Source organism: Coregonus lavaretus (assembly GCF_964263955.1).
Source record: "Coregonus lavaretus genome assembly, chromosome: 18".
NCBI classification, from domain to species: Eukaryota; Metazoa; Chordata; class Actinopteri; order Salmoniformes; family Salmonidae; genus Coregonus; species Coregonus lavaretus.
In genome coordinates, this window is record NC_140005.1 from 21283498 (window position 1) to 21298293 (window position 14796).

At 45.7% G+C, this 14796-nt stretch overlaps 1 protein-coding gene across 1 annotated transcript in view; it reads left to right on the forward strand.

Annotated features, from left to right (window-relative positions):
- Positions 1-11928, forward strand: part of LOC311145348 (cysteine-rich motor neuron 1 protein-like) — a 33440-nt gene extending 21512 nt beyond the window's left edge. The window contains exons 6-12 of the mRNA XM_084181574.1: positions 138-259; positions 1547-1765; positions 2286-2501; positions 6860-7081; positions 7904-8029; positions 8468-8646; positions 9227-11928. Of these exons, the coding sequence (XP_084037700.1) occupies positions 138-259; positions 1547-1765; positions 2286-2501; positions 6860-7081; positions 7904-8029; positions 8468-8646; positions 9227-9418 (1276 nt within the window). The 3' untranslated portion in view covers positions 9419-11928. The remainder of the gene's footprint in view (positions 1-137; positions 260-1546; positions 1766-2285; positions 2502-6859; positions 7082-7903; positions 8030-8467; positions 8647-9226) is intronic.
- The last annotated feature ends 2868 nt before the right edge of the window (positions 11929-14796 follow it).

Genomic DNA, 14796 nt, shown 5'->3' on the forward strand with positions numbered 1-14796 from the left:
CACAAGACTACTGGGTATTGAGCTTTCATTCAAATATGCGTTTAATATGCCCCATTTGAGATGTAAAATGGTATTCTTATTTCGCCCTCCCTCATTACACATCTGATAGACATCTGTGTGCTCTATCTATCCCAAAGGAGGAATAAGCACAGCTGTGAGATGTGTCGCTGTGTCAAGTGTCCCCCCTTCACCTGTGACAAGCACTGCAGCGATGGTTACCGGCAGAACAGGAAGGGCTGCTCCATCTGCATGTGCAAAGGTATGCTTCTCATCTGTCTATCTGTTTCAAGTGTGTGTGTGTGTGTGTGTGTGTGTGTGTGTGTGTGTGTGTGTGTGTGTGTGTGTGTGTGTGTGTGTGTGTGTGTGTGTGTGTGTGTGTGTGTGTGTGTGTGTGTGTGTGTGTGTGACCATGTGTGTGTTGACTTTCTCCCACTATGTAGGGCGGCAGGTAGCTTAGTGGTTAAGAGCGTTGTGCCAGTAACCGAAAGGTCGCTGGTTCTAATCCCCGAGCCTCTAGGTGAAAAATCTGTTGATGTGCCCTTGAGCAAGGCACTTAACCCTAATTGCTCCTGTAAGTCGCTCTGGATAAGAGCGTCTGCTAAATGACGTAAATGTAGCAGATTTGATTTGCTGGGACCTTTAGCTGTGAAGCCTGTTATGAATGGATGTTTTATTTAGCTCCAGCTGAGGCCTGTGTGTGCATGTCTGATTACATTCACCAACCACACAAGTTAAAGAAAGTTTGTGGACGGCTTATTTATATATTTTGTATGTGTTTATTAAATTTTTTCAGTAATATTATAAATATTTTAGCTTGGAATATATTAGGGGTTCCTTGCTCAGCAAGATTCCGGTGCAGTGGCACCCCATGATGTTTACCTTATTTTGAGACTGTTGGATCAGTTACTCAGTGGACTGTTAAAATATTTACGGATAGGAAACTTTTTTGTGAACTGTACCTTTTTCCCTGTGTATAACAGTGTGTTGAGAGAGAAGAGACACATAAACATCTGCCCTGGATGTGGAAACATGATGCGATTCACTGAAATACTATGTTCTATTCAAAAACACTGTTCTCCCCAGACTTAACAGCCACACTGGGTTTATATCTCACTTGGGGGCCAGTTATTTATAACCTCAACCTATCTCTCAACAGAAACAGAGGACCTCAGTTTTGGGTCAGGTGCCAAAAACTTCAGGGAAATGATTAAACGTTATTTATTTGTGGTGTAGCAGTAAATTGATTATTGGGAAATAAAGAGCCTTTAAAAGGAAGATCACATAATGGTGCTTGGTGAAGGTGGAGCTGAGAGGAACCAGGGATGGTTAGCAGAGCTTTCTCGTTAGCCTCTAATGGATCCAAGACAATAACATTGGCTAGCTTTACTATACATTGTAAATTGTTCTTCTTAATGACATTTCCACTTTGAATTCACTCCAGCGTTTCTCATGCCCTGAAACATCCCTGTTGACGGTTTCTCACAGGTTCAAGTCACCAGTTTCCCTCCCTGCCTAACGTCTGTCTGTGTTCATGTTTTTTTCCCAGAGAGTGGCCACCTGCCAAGCACCACTGCCCCCGCCCCCATGCCCAGCTACTGCCTGACCTCCAACAGGCACCGCTATGAGGAGGGCGAGAGCTGGCATGACGGCTGCCGAGACTGCTACTGCCTTGCTGGGAGAGAGATGTGTGTGCTCATATCCTGCTCTGTGCCCAGTTGTCCCAACCCCGTGGTCAGGCCTGACCAGTGCTGCCCCACTTGTGAAGGTACGTCTCGTCTGGAGTCGCTTGGTCTACCAACACACACACGTCTGGCAGTTCACAGTCCCATAGGAGCTCACACCCTAGAGCCCCAGTCCACTTACTGTCCCATCAGTCAGGCCTCAGGCTCCATGAACACTCACACTTTGTGTTTCTGTAAAGAGCAACACACACTGATACACAGTTACACACCCACGCCTTTTCCTCCACACCCCTCGGAGTCACTGGGGATATTTATAGGGGAGTGACTCAGTGGACTGTTCAAATATTTAGGAGTGAAAGAATGTCTACAACTTTCAGTAGAGTAATGATAACAGACTAACTCCTTAAAGATGTCAACCCTATTGCAGAGTCAAATATTTTATCTGTACTGTTGTACTAGACTAGAGGAAACTATGTCCAAACACAAATTGTTGTGTAACTACCAAGCTTAGTTCTAGTAAGATGTGAACCTTATTCTTTGTAGTCTTTCATGTGTTGTTGTGTTACTGTTATCTGCCTCTCCTAACCTGTGTGTTCTGTCCAGATGAGTCAGGCAGTGGTCAGCCAGAGGGCATGGACCTGGTGGTGTGTCGAGCCCCTGGGGGGGAACTCTATGTGGAGGGAGAGACCTGGAACCTGGACGAGTGTACACGCTGCACCTGCAGGAAGGGCCGCGTCCTGTGCGACACTGAAGTGTGTCCCCCTGCTGTGTGTCAGGCCCCAACCAGGAACACGGACACCTGTTGCCATGTCTGCCCAGGTACAGTACCTTACATCCCCCGCATCTGTCATAGGCTGCTTTACTAGGAAACATCTAATACCAAGCAATTTTCTTCTCTGTAAATGTAGAACTCCATCATCGTATTAGCCTTGACAAGAGCAATTTCAGATAATATCAAAAGCACTTACATCCAGGAATAACTCCAGAAGGGAATGTCAGTTTGTGGTCGGTAAGAGTAGGATACATTTGATCTGGAGCCATTATCCGCAGTATGTGGTGGTGGATTGAGGGCCTTGCCTTGTCTTGGTGCATGTTGCACTCTGTCCGACAGTTAAATGTCAGTACACACAGGCTTATAAAGAAACCAGACCAAACCGGCTGGGTTTACATGGGGATATATTCTCCAGACAGGAACACATGTGGACAAGCCTGTCTGTTTCCGCTAGTCGTACGGGATTTTTCATGGCAATGTGATATGACTAGGAAAAACTCTAGGCCCTAGTTATAGCCTATAACTAGTTTCTCCTGGTCAGGTCTAGGGTTGCAAAATTCCAGGAACTTTCAACAAATTCCCTTTTGGAAGATCCCGGAATCAGGAGGGAAAATCTGGAATCCTCCAACCAGGATTTCTTGAAAACCAGGGAATTTATTGAAGTTCCCAGAATTTTGCAACCCTATTCAGGTCACATGACCCCACCACCTGCTGAGAAGAACAGAGTTGGACCAAGTAGGCCACTATCCCCCCCACCACCACTACCTCCCCACACCACCACCACCTCCCCCCGCCCCTCACTCCTCCCCCACCACCACCCCCACCCCTCCTGACTAATTCTGCTATATTTTGAGTGTTTTTTTTTTGTATAATGTTTCCGCCATTGTTTCCTATGACCGTAAAGAGCTTCTGAACATCAGAACAGCGATCACTAATGTCGATTTGGATGAAGATTTCTACTTCAACAAGTTGGTGGCGCTGGACATACTGCTCGCCCCAGACCCTAATCCCCGAGACTCGGAAGAGAAAGAGACCATACTATTTACCAAGAGAGTTTTCATCAATATTTTTAGTAGCCGTCTATTAACCACTATCAACCGATGCTGGCACTAAGACCGCACTCAACAAGCTGTATAGGGCCATAATCGCACAAGAAAATACTCATCCAGAGGCGGCACTCCTAGTGGCCGGTGAATTTAATGCAGGAAAACTGAAATCGTTTCTACCAGCATGTCACCTGTGCAACTAGAAGCGACAAAACTCTAGATCACCTTTACTCCACATATAGAAATGCATACAAAGCTCTCCCTCCCTCTCCATTTGGCAAATCTGACCATAACTATACTGAACAAAAATATAAACGCAACATGTGCTGGGGACAATAAAAGGCCACTCTAAAATGTGCAGTTTTGTCACACAACACAATGCCACAGATGTCTCAGGTTTTGAGGGAGCGTGCAATTGGCATGCTGACTGCAAGAATGTCCAACAGAGTTGTTGCCAGATAATTTTATGTTAATTTCAATACCTTAAGCCGCCTCCAACATAATGTTAGAGAATTTGGCAGTACATCCAACTGCCTTCACAACCACAGGCCACGTGTAACCACGCCAGCCAAGGACCTCCACATCCGGCTTCTTCACCTGCAGGATCATCTGAGGAGGGGGGGGGTGCTGAGGAGTATTTCTGTCCGTAATAAAGCCCTTTTGTGGTGTAAAAAGTCATTCTGATTAACTGGGCCTGGTTTCCCAGTGGGTGGGCCTGGCCCCCAAGTGGGTGGGCCTATGCCCTCCTAGGCCCACCCATGGCTACGCCCCTGCCCAGTCATGTGAAATCCATAGATAATAGATAACTATAGATAACTAATGAATGTATTTCAATTGACTGATTTCCTTCTATGAACTGTAACGCAGTAAAATCTTTGAAATTGTTGCATGTTGCATTTATAGTTTTGTTCATGATATATCCTCCTGATTCCTGCTTACAAGCAACAACTCAAACAGGAAGTACCAGTGACGCACCCAATACGGAAGTGGCTGTTAAGCTAGCACAGACTGGAATATGTTCCGGAATACATCCGATGGCATTGAGGAGTTTACCACATCAATCACCGGCTTCATTAATAAGTGCATCGACGACGTCGTCCCAACAGTGACCATATGTACATATCCCAACCAGAATAAATTGATTACAGGCAACATCCGCACTGAGCTAAAGGCTAGAGCTGCCGATTTCAAGGACCGGGACACTAATCCGGACGCTTATAAGAAATCCTGCTATGACCTCCGACGAGCCATCAAACAGGAAAAGCGTCAATACAGGACTAAGACCGAATCCTACTACGCCGCCTCTGACACTTGTTGGATGTGGCAGAGCTTGCAAACTATCACAAATTACAAATGGAAACCTAGCCGCGAGCTACCCAAGCGAAATGTCTTCTATGCTCGCTTCGAGGCAAGCAACACTGAACCATGCATGAAATCAGTAGCTGCACGCTCTCTGTAGCCGATGTGAGTAAGACCTTTAAACAGGTTAACATTCACAAGGCCGCAGGCCCAGATGAACTACCAGGATGCATACTCAGAGCATGCGCTGACCAGCTGGCAAGTGTCTTCACAGACAATTTCAACCTCTCTCTGACCCAGTCTGTAATACCTACTGTACATGTTTCAAGCAGACCACCATAGTCCCTGTGCCCAACGCCAAAGTAACCTGTCTAAATGATTATCGCCCCATAGCACTCACATCTGTAGCCATGAAATGCTTTGAAAGGCTTGTCATCAACACCATCATCCCAGATACCCTGGACCCAATCCAATTAGCATACCGCCCCAACAGATCCACAGATGGCACAGTCTCTATTGCACTCCACACTGCCCTCTCCCACAGGACAAGAGGAACGCCTATGTGAGAATACTGTTAATTGACTAAAGCTCAGCGTTCAACACCATAGTTCCCTCCAAGCTCATCCCTAAGCTAAGGACCTTGGGACTGAACACCTCCCTCTGCAACTGGATCCTGGACTTTCTGATGGGCCTCCCCCAGGTGGTGAGGGTAGGCAACAACACATCCGCCATGCTGACCCTCAACACGGTGGGCCCACACGGGTGCGTGCTCAGTCACTTCTGTACTGCCTGTTCACCCACGACTGCGTGGATGCGCACAACGATGATGAGACAGCCTATAGGGAGGAGGTCAGAGACCTTGCAGTGTGGTGCCAGGACAACAATCTCTCCCTCAACGTCAGCAAGACAAAAGAGCTGATCATGGACTACAGGAAACGGAGGGCCAAGCGGATTGGAGCGGGTTGAGATCTTCAAATTCCTCGGTGTCCACATCACTAAGGATCTATCATGGTCCACACACACCAACACAGTCGTGGGTGGCAGGAGGCTGAAAAGATTTGGCATGGGCCCACAGATCCTCAAAAAGTTCTACAGTTGCACCATTGAGAGCATCTTAACTGGCTGCATCACCCCCTAGTATGGCCACTGCTTGGCATCTGACCTCAAGATGCTACAGAGGGTAGTGTGTACGCCCCAGTACATCACTGGGGCCATGCTACCTGCCATCCAGGACCTCTATACCAGGCGGTTTCAGAGGAAGGCACAAAACATTTTCAAAGACTCCAGCCACCCAAGTCAAAATCTGGAACCAACAGGACCCTGAACAGCTTCTACCCCCAAGCCATAAGACTGCTAAATAATTAGTTAAATAGTTAACCAAATAGCTACCCAGACTATCTGCATTTACCCTTTTTGCACTAACTCATCACATATGCTGCTGCTACTGTTTATTATCTATCTTGTTGCCTTGTCACTTTATTCCTAGTTATATGAACATATCTACCTCAATGAACTCGTACCCCTGCACATCGACTCGGTACTGGTACCACGTGTATATAGCCAAGTTATCGTTACTCATTGTGTATTTATTATTACGTGTTTTACTTTTCTATTATTTCTCTATTTTCTTTCTCTGCATTGTTGGGAAGGGCCCGTAAGTAAGCATTTCACTGTTAGTCTACACCTGTTGTTTACAAAGCATGTGATTAATAAAATGTTATTTGATTTACAGTAGTGTTGAGATGTGTACAGTCTAACTAATGCTTTGGTCACAGAAAGGCCATTGATCTATGGGCCTGGGGCTATGAGACACAAAGATAAGCCTGAAATTTAACTGACACACAGGACAGCACAGCAGCCATGTGTTCCCTATTCACCAGCTAGCCTCCTGCTAGTGTTTACTATACAGTAAAACCATCTTATTGCAAACACAGGCGTACAGTCCTAATAACCGCTCTGGATTAACATGTTATACTGCCGGGGTTAGCCTGGGAGCCAGGGGAGGATCTGTGATAAAGTTAACCCTTGGTGTGCCTCTCTCTCCATCCCTCCGTCCACAGAGGACAAGCAGGGTCCCCTGCTCCCGGTGAGCACCAGTGAGCAGGAGTACTGTATTTCCAGCGAGGGAGATGTGCTGTTGGCTGGGGACACCTGGAAGGCCAACGCCTGCACCAGCTGCTCCTGCAACAATGGAACCATTCAGTGTTTCTCCCAGCGCTGCCCGCCTGCCAACTGCAGGGTGCCCGTCCTGCGCAAAGGCCAGTGCTGCCCTCACTGTCTGGGTAAGTGAGTTTGTGTGTGTGTGAGAGTGAGTCTATCCGAAGGAACTGAACTCCTGGGAATGTCTAGCTGGGTCAGAGCACACTGCCTTGTTAGCCTCTCTAATGATGTCCACTATAATTCTGGTGTGTAGTATATTTGTGTCTTGTGAAAACACTGGGACTTGGGGCAAAATCCCATATTAAACATGCATTAAAACAAGTTATTCCTTTGGGACAAGGTACAGCTTGTTATTGAGAACCTTATTATTCATGGTGTAACTTGTAGGAAGGGAGGAACAGTTTTCAAACTTTTTGGGTTAGCTAGAATAAAGCAAGCGTGTGTGAGTCGCGTTCTGAGTGCCAGTTTTGCTGGCGCTGCATGGGCAAACACGGTTACTCACAGCAACATTCCATGTGACACAACCCACTCAGAGCGAAAACATTCCCCAAGCATCCGCACATTCACACGTGTTTCCTGTCTCCGGCTGAGCCGGCCTGCCACTCTCAATGCCGGCATAGGAAGGCAAAGCTCCATGTCAGCTTTTCCTATAGAGGAAAACCTTGGCACAGGCCTGCATTGTTCCCTGTGATTTGTAGCCATTTCATCTCAGCTTTGTTTTGGGTATTTGCTCGGTGGAAAACAGCACTTTTACATAAGACTCTTGACAAAGGGAGCTTAGGGAACACATCCCGTAAAACACATCTTATCTACAGACACTCCACCCAACCATAACCTTCTGTTACATTGATCTATGTGGGATTTGTTTTTAGTTCAAGTGTGTTTGACATTACGTAAGTGGGTAGCTGTGTGACTTATTTGTGATTTTCCTCTTTGGTTTACAGAAATGACAACAACTTCCGTTCCAATGATGGTGTCGACCAAGGCCCCCAAGACCAGGGCTACTACCACAGTGGACAACACAGTCTGGATCACCACTGTCACTTTGCCTCCTATCATTGCTGCTACAGGTACTTTCTGTCTGTATGTCCGTCCATCTGTCTGTCTGTCCATCTCTCTTTCCTTCTATCTCACCCTCTCTCTCTTTCACTATTTCTCTCTTTCACTCACTCACTCCTCCTATGGCCCACAGAGATGGTTAAATGATATTGAACTGATTGGTAACAACTGCTTCAGCCCTGTGACTTGGTATCATCGTCCATACTTTCCCAGCCAGCCGGTTGAGGATGTTTACATTGTTGTGGGACAATAGGGATGATTTGACGAATTAGCTAAATGCACACTGACACACATTCATCTGGAGACTGTATCTAACGTATTGGCCAGGGAAAATGGTTTTCATTTAAATTGATTAGAAGGGGAATAATGTAATGGAAATATTGGCCCGAGTGACAGCAGTATATGTAGTCTAGTCTGTGGGGGAGAGCTGATATTGATTCTCCCTGCAGATGGGAACAGCCTGCGAGAGAACTTCCCCAGTCAAACTGAGATGGCTCTCATCTACCAATCAGCTGTCTGGATACTGGCCGGTCTCCTCCTGGCCATCGTCATCTTCCTCATCGTGGCACTCCTCATTAACAAGAAGAAGAAGTGGGTGCAGATGTCCTGCTACAGCGCCCCCAAGAAGGTGAGGCATTGTGGGTAAAGCAGCTCATTAGGCCACGTACTGTATGCACAGCGTGCAGAAAAATACTATTCACAAATGAATTGCAACCCAGCACAGACATGCCTCATGATTCTGCCCGATAGAACCAATGAAATTACTTCATTTTTTTGCTGTGTGTGTATGGGGTTGCTGCCCAAACTTAGACCCCTGTGGTGCTAAATCATAGCACCATAGCAGGGCGGGTGGGCCGTTGTTTTAGGATCTAATCTGTGGGTGGGTCGTGGGTTTTCCTTGATCTTCCAGCTCCTGCTACAACCCATGTTCAGGGTGTCATAAAGTAGAGATTAATGTATTTTTCCAGCACTTAATTCTGAAGGAGCACTTTGAACTGTGTCAAGTTTATCATAAAATGTGATCGTTTTACAACACCCCCATGAAATGAGACTGGAGTGGCACAGAAAATTGTAATTCGTCACATACTTTCCGAAAAAGTCTCTCCCGTCCTAACTAGACACGATAAATAGCTGACAAGACCTGTTGTGTGAAAGTAAGATAATTGATATTTAAAACCCTGGGAATTTTTCCTTTCCTCCTTTCCTAGACTGTGATCCTGAAGAAGCATGTGAATAAGAACTCGGTGGTGTACATGGAACCTTCAAAGGAGAACAAGTTCCAGAGCGTGAAGAATGACTGTGGCATCAACTTCTCCCCAGAGATGAGCTCACCATGTGGGGAGAGGATGAGCATCCCCCGGGCCAAGCTGAGTATGGGCCAGGGCAGGGGGCAGCGCTAGACCCTCCTCCCCCTAAACACCAACCCCCCTTCACCAGACCCCCAAACTCTACGTCGCCCAAAGGGCTACCAAGCACTTCCTCTTCTCTCTTTCTCACATTCCCATGGTGATCGATCCACAAACAATACATTGTACTGTAAAGACACACACACGCCTTGGATCCCCCACTTCTCCTTCTCTCTCTCTCTCTCTCCCTCTGGCAGTAAAACTGAGGATCCACAACGAAAGACAAAACAATGTAACTTCCTGTTGCTTTATCATACTGCTGGTACAGTGAGGAGAGACTGGGGAGGCAGGAGGATGTGGCCATTATGGGACTTTGCCATACAGTTCACCACAGACAGTGACAGCCAGCCAGAGAGGCTACTACTCAGCCAGAGAGAGCTCTGAAATGTGAACATGATCATCATCGCTTCTCACCTCCTCTGGAACTGGAACATGAAACTAATAGGAGGAATATAACAGCTTTAGGACAGGGGTTTGGGTTCTAGTGTAGAGGGTCTCTAGTTTGCTGTTTTCTATGTGCCGCAGCGCAGCACTCAATTCATCAACAATTGTTTTAGTGATGCCAATTTAGCTTGTCTTCCAGTTATAATCAAAATTGGATGGGAGGGTAAATCGATGAACAGATTAATGGCTAGTTCCATGACTCGCTCCTCTCCCCAGTCAATGACTTTGAGCAGCATCAGAACCCAGCAGACTCTATGGCCCAAGAAAAAAAGAGACCCAAACTTCTGCTTTAGAACGTGTGGTTTCCATCTTAGCTTTTTAAAAAATATATATTTCTATATGTAATAGTTGTAGTGTTTTTCTTGATCACGTCTCGTTTTTGTTATGGAAGTCTCCATGGTGGCAAGATTAAAACATTGTAAATGTCAGACTAAACATTCCCCATCGATGCAAAGGAATGACTCTTCTCTTTCCACTTACTGTAGTGGTTTCTGTCTGCCTCAAAGGTGATGACCAAAGTCATACAATTCAGAAAACAACCAACCACCCTGGAGAGGGAAAACAGTATGAGTGAATATATTCTGCCTCAGCCATGAAGCCAGTGTGTCTGTCTGTAATACAGGAGGGTCCTTCCTCCTTCTCTACTCAATAACTCTTAGTATGATTTCCTTCAGAAGAAATTATCCCATTGGCTGGGCTTAATCTAGAAATGGGAATGGACTTCAAGATTAGGTGGATTAATACTAATCCAGACTGTTATTTTATAGTTTGCAGATAAGAGGACTCGTTACAGGAAACTTCAGAAGCAGTGCCAGACTTTCTGGAGTGACTCAATGTCAACATACAATAGCCTCACTTATATAACTTAATTTACAGCCGTGCGTAAACATGAGCTACTGTTTCCAGAGAATGTTAACATATACATTAGTAGCCTTTATTTTATAGCCTTAATGTTTTTCATATTCATTGTTTCTCCTATAATGACATATGCTAGTCCAATTCGGTGCATTTTGAAGAGTTAAACTGTTGTGCCATGTATTCCATGCCCAGGTAACCTGACTGAAGGTCTCCCCATTTCCACCAGTTTATAACATATTACAGTGAACAGGGGCAAGGGTCTCAAGGAGACTCTGCTATGAAATTTTTAAAATTGTACATTACAACATCAGTGCATGTTCATAAAATGTAGCACTTCTGTTAGGATCCAGTGTTTTAAAAAGCTGTGGGTGAGATTCCTGGCAGGATAAAGGCCTAATCAGGGATTCGATAGGCATATTTAGCACATGGAGATGATGAACCACTCAAGTAAATATACTGTTGCAGCAAAGTCTAGGCTTATTAACAATCTGATCAAACAAGTTAAATAGCTGTGCTTTAGAGCATTACAAAACAGACTGGGGTTTAATAGGAAATCTTTGGATCCGATTTCGTAGTTACATTGCCAGTCTCTCGATACAAAGACCTTTGTGATGCCAAAACTGGGTAGAGACAAATATAGATTTCTATTGAAGAGTTTGAAAAGTAATTCAGTAGATTTGGGTCTGTTTGAATCACAACCATGTGGTTTAAATGAAGGGAAGAGGCGACTTGTAAAAGGTTTTTGTTTTTCCTATGTGTAAAAAAGGTAGATAAAAGTAGTGGACAGAAGAGTTCCTTATTTATTTTTTCACATAGCTTTATTTATTAATACTAAACTATAGTTTGAGTTAATGAGATGTGTTTTTGGCAAATGAACTTGGTAGCCAAAGCTGCTGTACATTTTAGATATTGTAAACCATTTACCATTTCTATCTGCTTTGTTATTCAATCTTATTTATTTTACTGTTGCAAACTGTAAATACATTTTTATTAGATGTTGAACTATAACATTTACACTTAGTTTGAAATGACCTTTACATTTAACGTTTGGGAAGACATTTCAGTGCTTGTGACATTTTCATGGTGATACCGTGTTTACAATGCAAAGTGTGACGGAGCTGGCTGATGCCCCGTGCTTATAAAAAAAGACTGGACTGGAAATCCCTACAAATAAAATAAATATCCATATCAATCAATAGCAACTTAGCAACAGTTGGGTTCAAAAGAGGTAACATATCATACCATGGTTAGATGTGACATCTGTTCCTTTAACTACTTTTGCCCAGTGCTGCCAAAGGGGATCCGCTTCCCCTCTCACTTAGATTCCCAAAGGTTTTAAAGTTCCCTTTCTCTTAAGCATAGTTGCTCTTCTCTTCTTATCTGTGTTGTGTTAGCGGATGTGGAAGGCCAGGGATGTGTGTTTGGTGTTTCTCACAGTCCACAGGACTACACTACCAGTCAAAAGTTTTAGAACACCTACTCATTCAAGGGTTATTCTTTATTTTTACTATTTTCTACATTGTAAAATAATAGTGAAGACATCAAAACTATGAAATTTTACATTTACGTCATTTAGCAGACGCTCTTATCCAGAGCGACTTACAAATTGGTGCATTCACCTTATAGCCAGTGGGATAACCACTTAACAATATTTAATTTTTAATTTTTGGGGGGTGGGGTAAGGGGGGGTAGAAGGATTACTTTATCCTATCCCAGGTATTCCTTAAAGAGGTGGGGTTTCAAGTGTCTCCGGAAGGTGGTGAGTGACTCCGCTGTCCTGGCGTCGTGAGGGAGCTTGTTCCACCATTGGGGTGCCAGAGCAGCGAACAGTTTTGACTGGGCTGAGCGGGAACTGTGCTTCCGCAGAGGTAGGGGGGCCAGCAGGCCAGAGGTGGATGAACGCAATGCCCTCATTTGAATTAGGACCTGTGCCGATTCCTGTGTAAGGCAGGGTCGTACTCTCCGAATGATTTAGAGCATGAACCAACAGGATCGGGTCACCGCCTTGATGTTAGCGGAAAACGACAGGGTGTTGTCCAGGGTCACGCCAAGGCTCTTTGCACTCTGGGAGGAGGACATAACGGAGTTGTCAACCGTGATGGCGAGATCATGGAACGGGCAGTCCTTCCCCGGGAGGAGGAGCAGCTCCGTCTTGCCGAGGTTCAGCTTGAGGTGGTGATCCGTCATCCACACTGATATGTCTGCCAGACATGCAGAGATGCGATTCGCCACCTGGTTATCAAAAGGGGGAAAGGAGAAGATTAGTTGTGTGTCGTCTGCGTAGCAATGATAGGAGAGGCCATGTGAGGATATGACAGAGCCAAGTGACTTGGTGTATAGCGAGAATAGGAGAGGGCCTAGAACTGAGCCCTGGGGGACACCAGTGGTGAGAGCACGTGGTGCGGAGACAGATTCTCGCCACGCCACTTGGTAGGAGCGACCTGTCAGGTAGGACGCAATCCAAGAGTGAGCCGCGCCGGAGATGCCCAACTCGGAGAGGGTGGAGAGGAGGATCTGATGGTTCACAGTATCAAAGGCAGCAGACAGGTCTAGAAGGACAAGAGCAGAGGAGAGAGAGTTAGCTTTAGCAGTGCGGAGAGCCTCCGTGACACAGAGAAGAGCAGTCTCAGTTGAATGACCAGTCTTGAAACCTGACTGGTTTGGATCAAGAAGGTCATTCTGAGAGAGATAGCAAGAGAGTTGGCTAAAGACGGCACGCTCAAGAGTTTTGGAGAGAAAAGAAAGAAGGGATACTGGTCTGTAGTTGACATCGGAGGGATCGAGTGTAGGTTTTTTGAGAAGGTGTGCAACTCTCGCTCTCTTGAAGACGGAAGGGACATAGCCAGCGGTCAAGGATGAGTTGATGAGCGAGGTGAGGTAAGGGAGAAGGTCTCCAGAAATGGTCTGGAGAAGAGAGGAGGGGATAGGGTCAAGCGGGCAGGTTGTTGGGCGGCCGGCCGTCACAAGTCACAAGATTTCATCTGGAGAGAGAAGGGAGAAAGAAGTCAAAGCATAGGGTAGGGCAGTGTGAGCAGGACCAGCAGTGTCATTTGACTTAACAAACGAGGATCGGATGTCGTCAACCTTCTTTTCAAAATGGTTGACGAAGTCATCCACAGAGAGGGAGGAGGGGGGGAGGGGGAGGAGGATTCAGCAGGGAGGAGAAGGTGGCAAATAGCTTCCTAGGGTTAGAGGCAGATGCTTGGGATTTAGAGTGGTAGTAAGTGGCTTTAGCAGCAGAAACAGAGGAAGAAAATGTAGAGAGGAGGGAGTGAAAAGATGCCAGGTCCGCAGGGAGTCTAGTTTTCCTCAATTTCCGCTCGGCTGCCCGGAGCCCTGTTCTGTGAGCTCGCAATGAGTCGTCAAGCCACGGAGCAGGAGGGGAGGACCGAGCCGGCCGGGAGGATAGGGGACATAGAGAGTCAAAGGATGCAGAAAGGGAGGAGAGGAGGGTTGAGGAGGCAGAATCAGGAGATTGGAGGGAGAAAGATTGAGCAGAGGGAAGAGATGATAGGATGGAAGAGGAGAGAGTAGTAGAGAGAATTAACACATATGGAATCATTTAGTAACCAAAAAGTCCAAACAAGTCCATTTAATGGCAATTACAGCTCAAATAAGCAAAGAGAAACGACAGTCCATCATTACTTTAAGACATGGTCAGTCAATACGGAACATTTCAAGAACTTTGAAACTTTCTTCAAGTGCAGTCGCAAAAACCATCAAGCGCTATGATGAAACTGGCTCTCATGAGGACCGCCACAGGAATGGAAGACCCAGAGTTACCTCTGCTGCAGAGGATAAGTTCATTAGAGTTACCAGCCTCAGAAATTGCATCCCAAATAAATGCTTCACAGAGTTCAAGTCACAGACACATCAACTGTTCAGAGGGGACTGTGTGAATCAGGCCTTCATGGTCGAATTGCTGCAAATAAACCACTACTCAGGACACCAATAAGAAGAGACCTGCTTTGGCCAAGAAACACAAGCAATGGACATTAAACCAGTTGAAATGTGTCCTTTGGTCTAGAGTCCAAATTGGAGATTTTTGGTTCCAACCGCCGTGTCTTTGT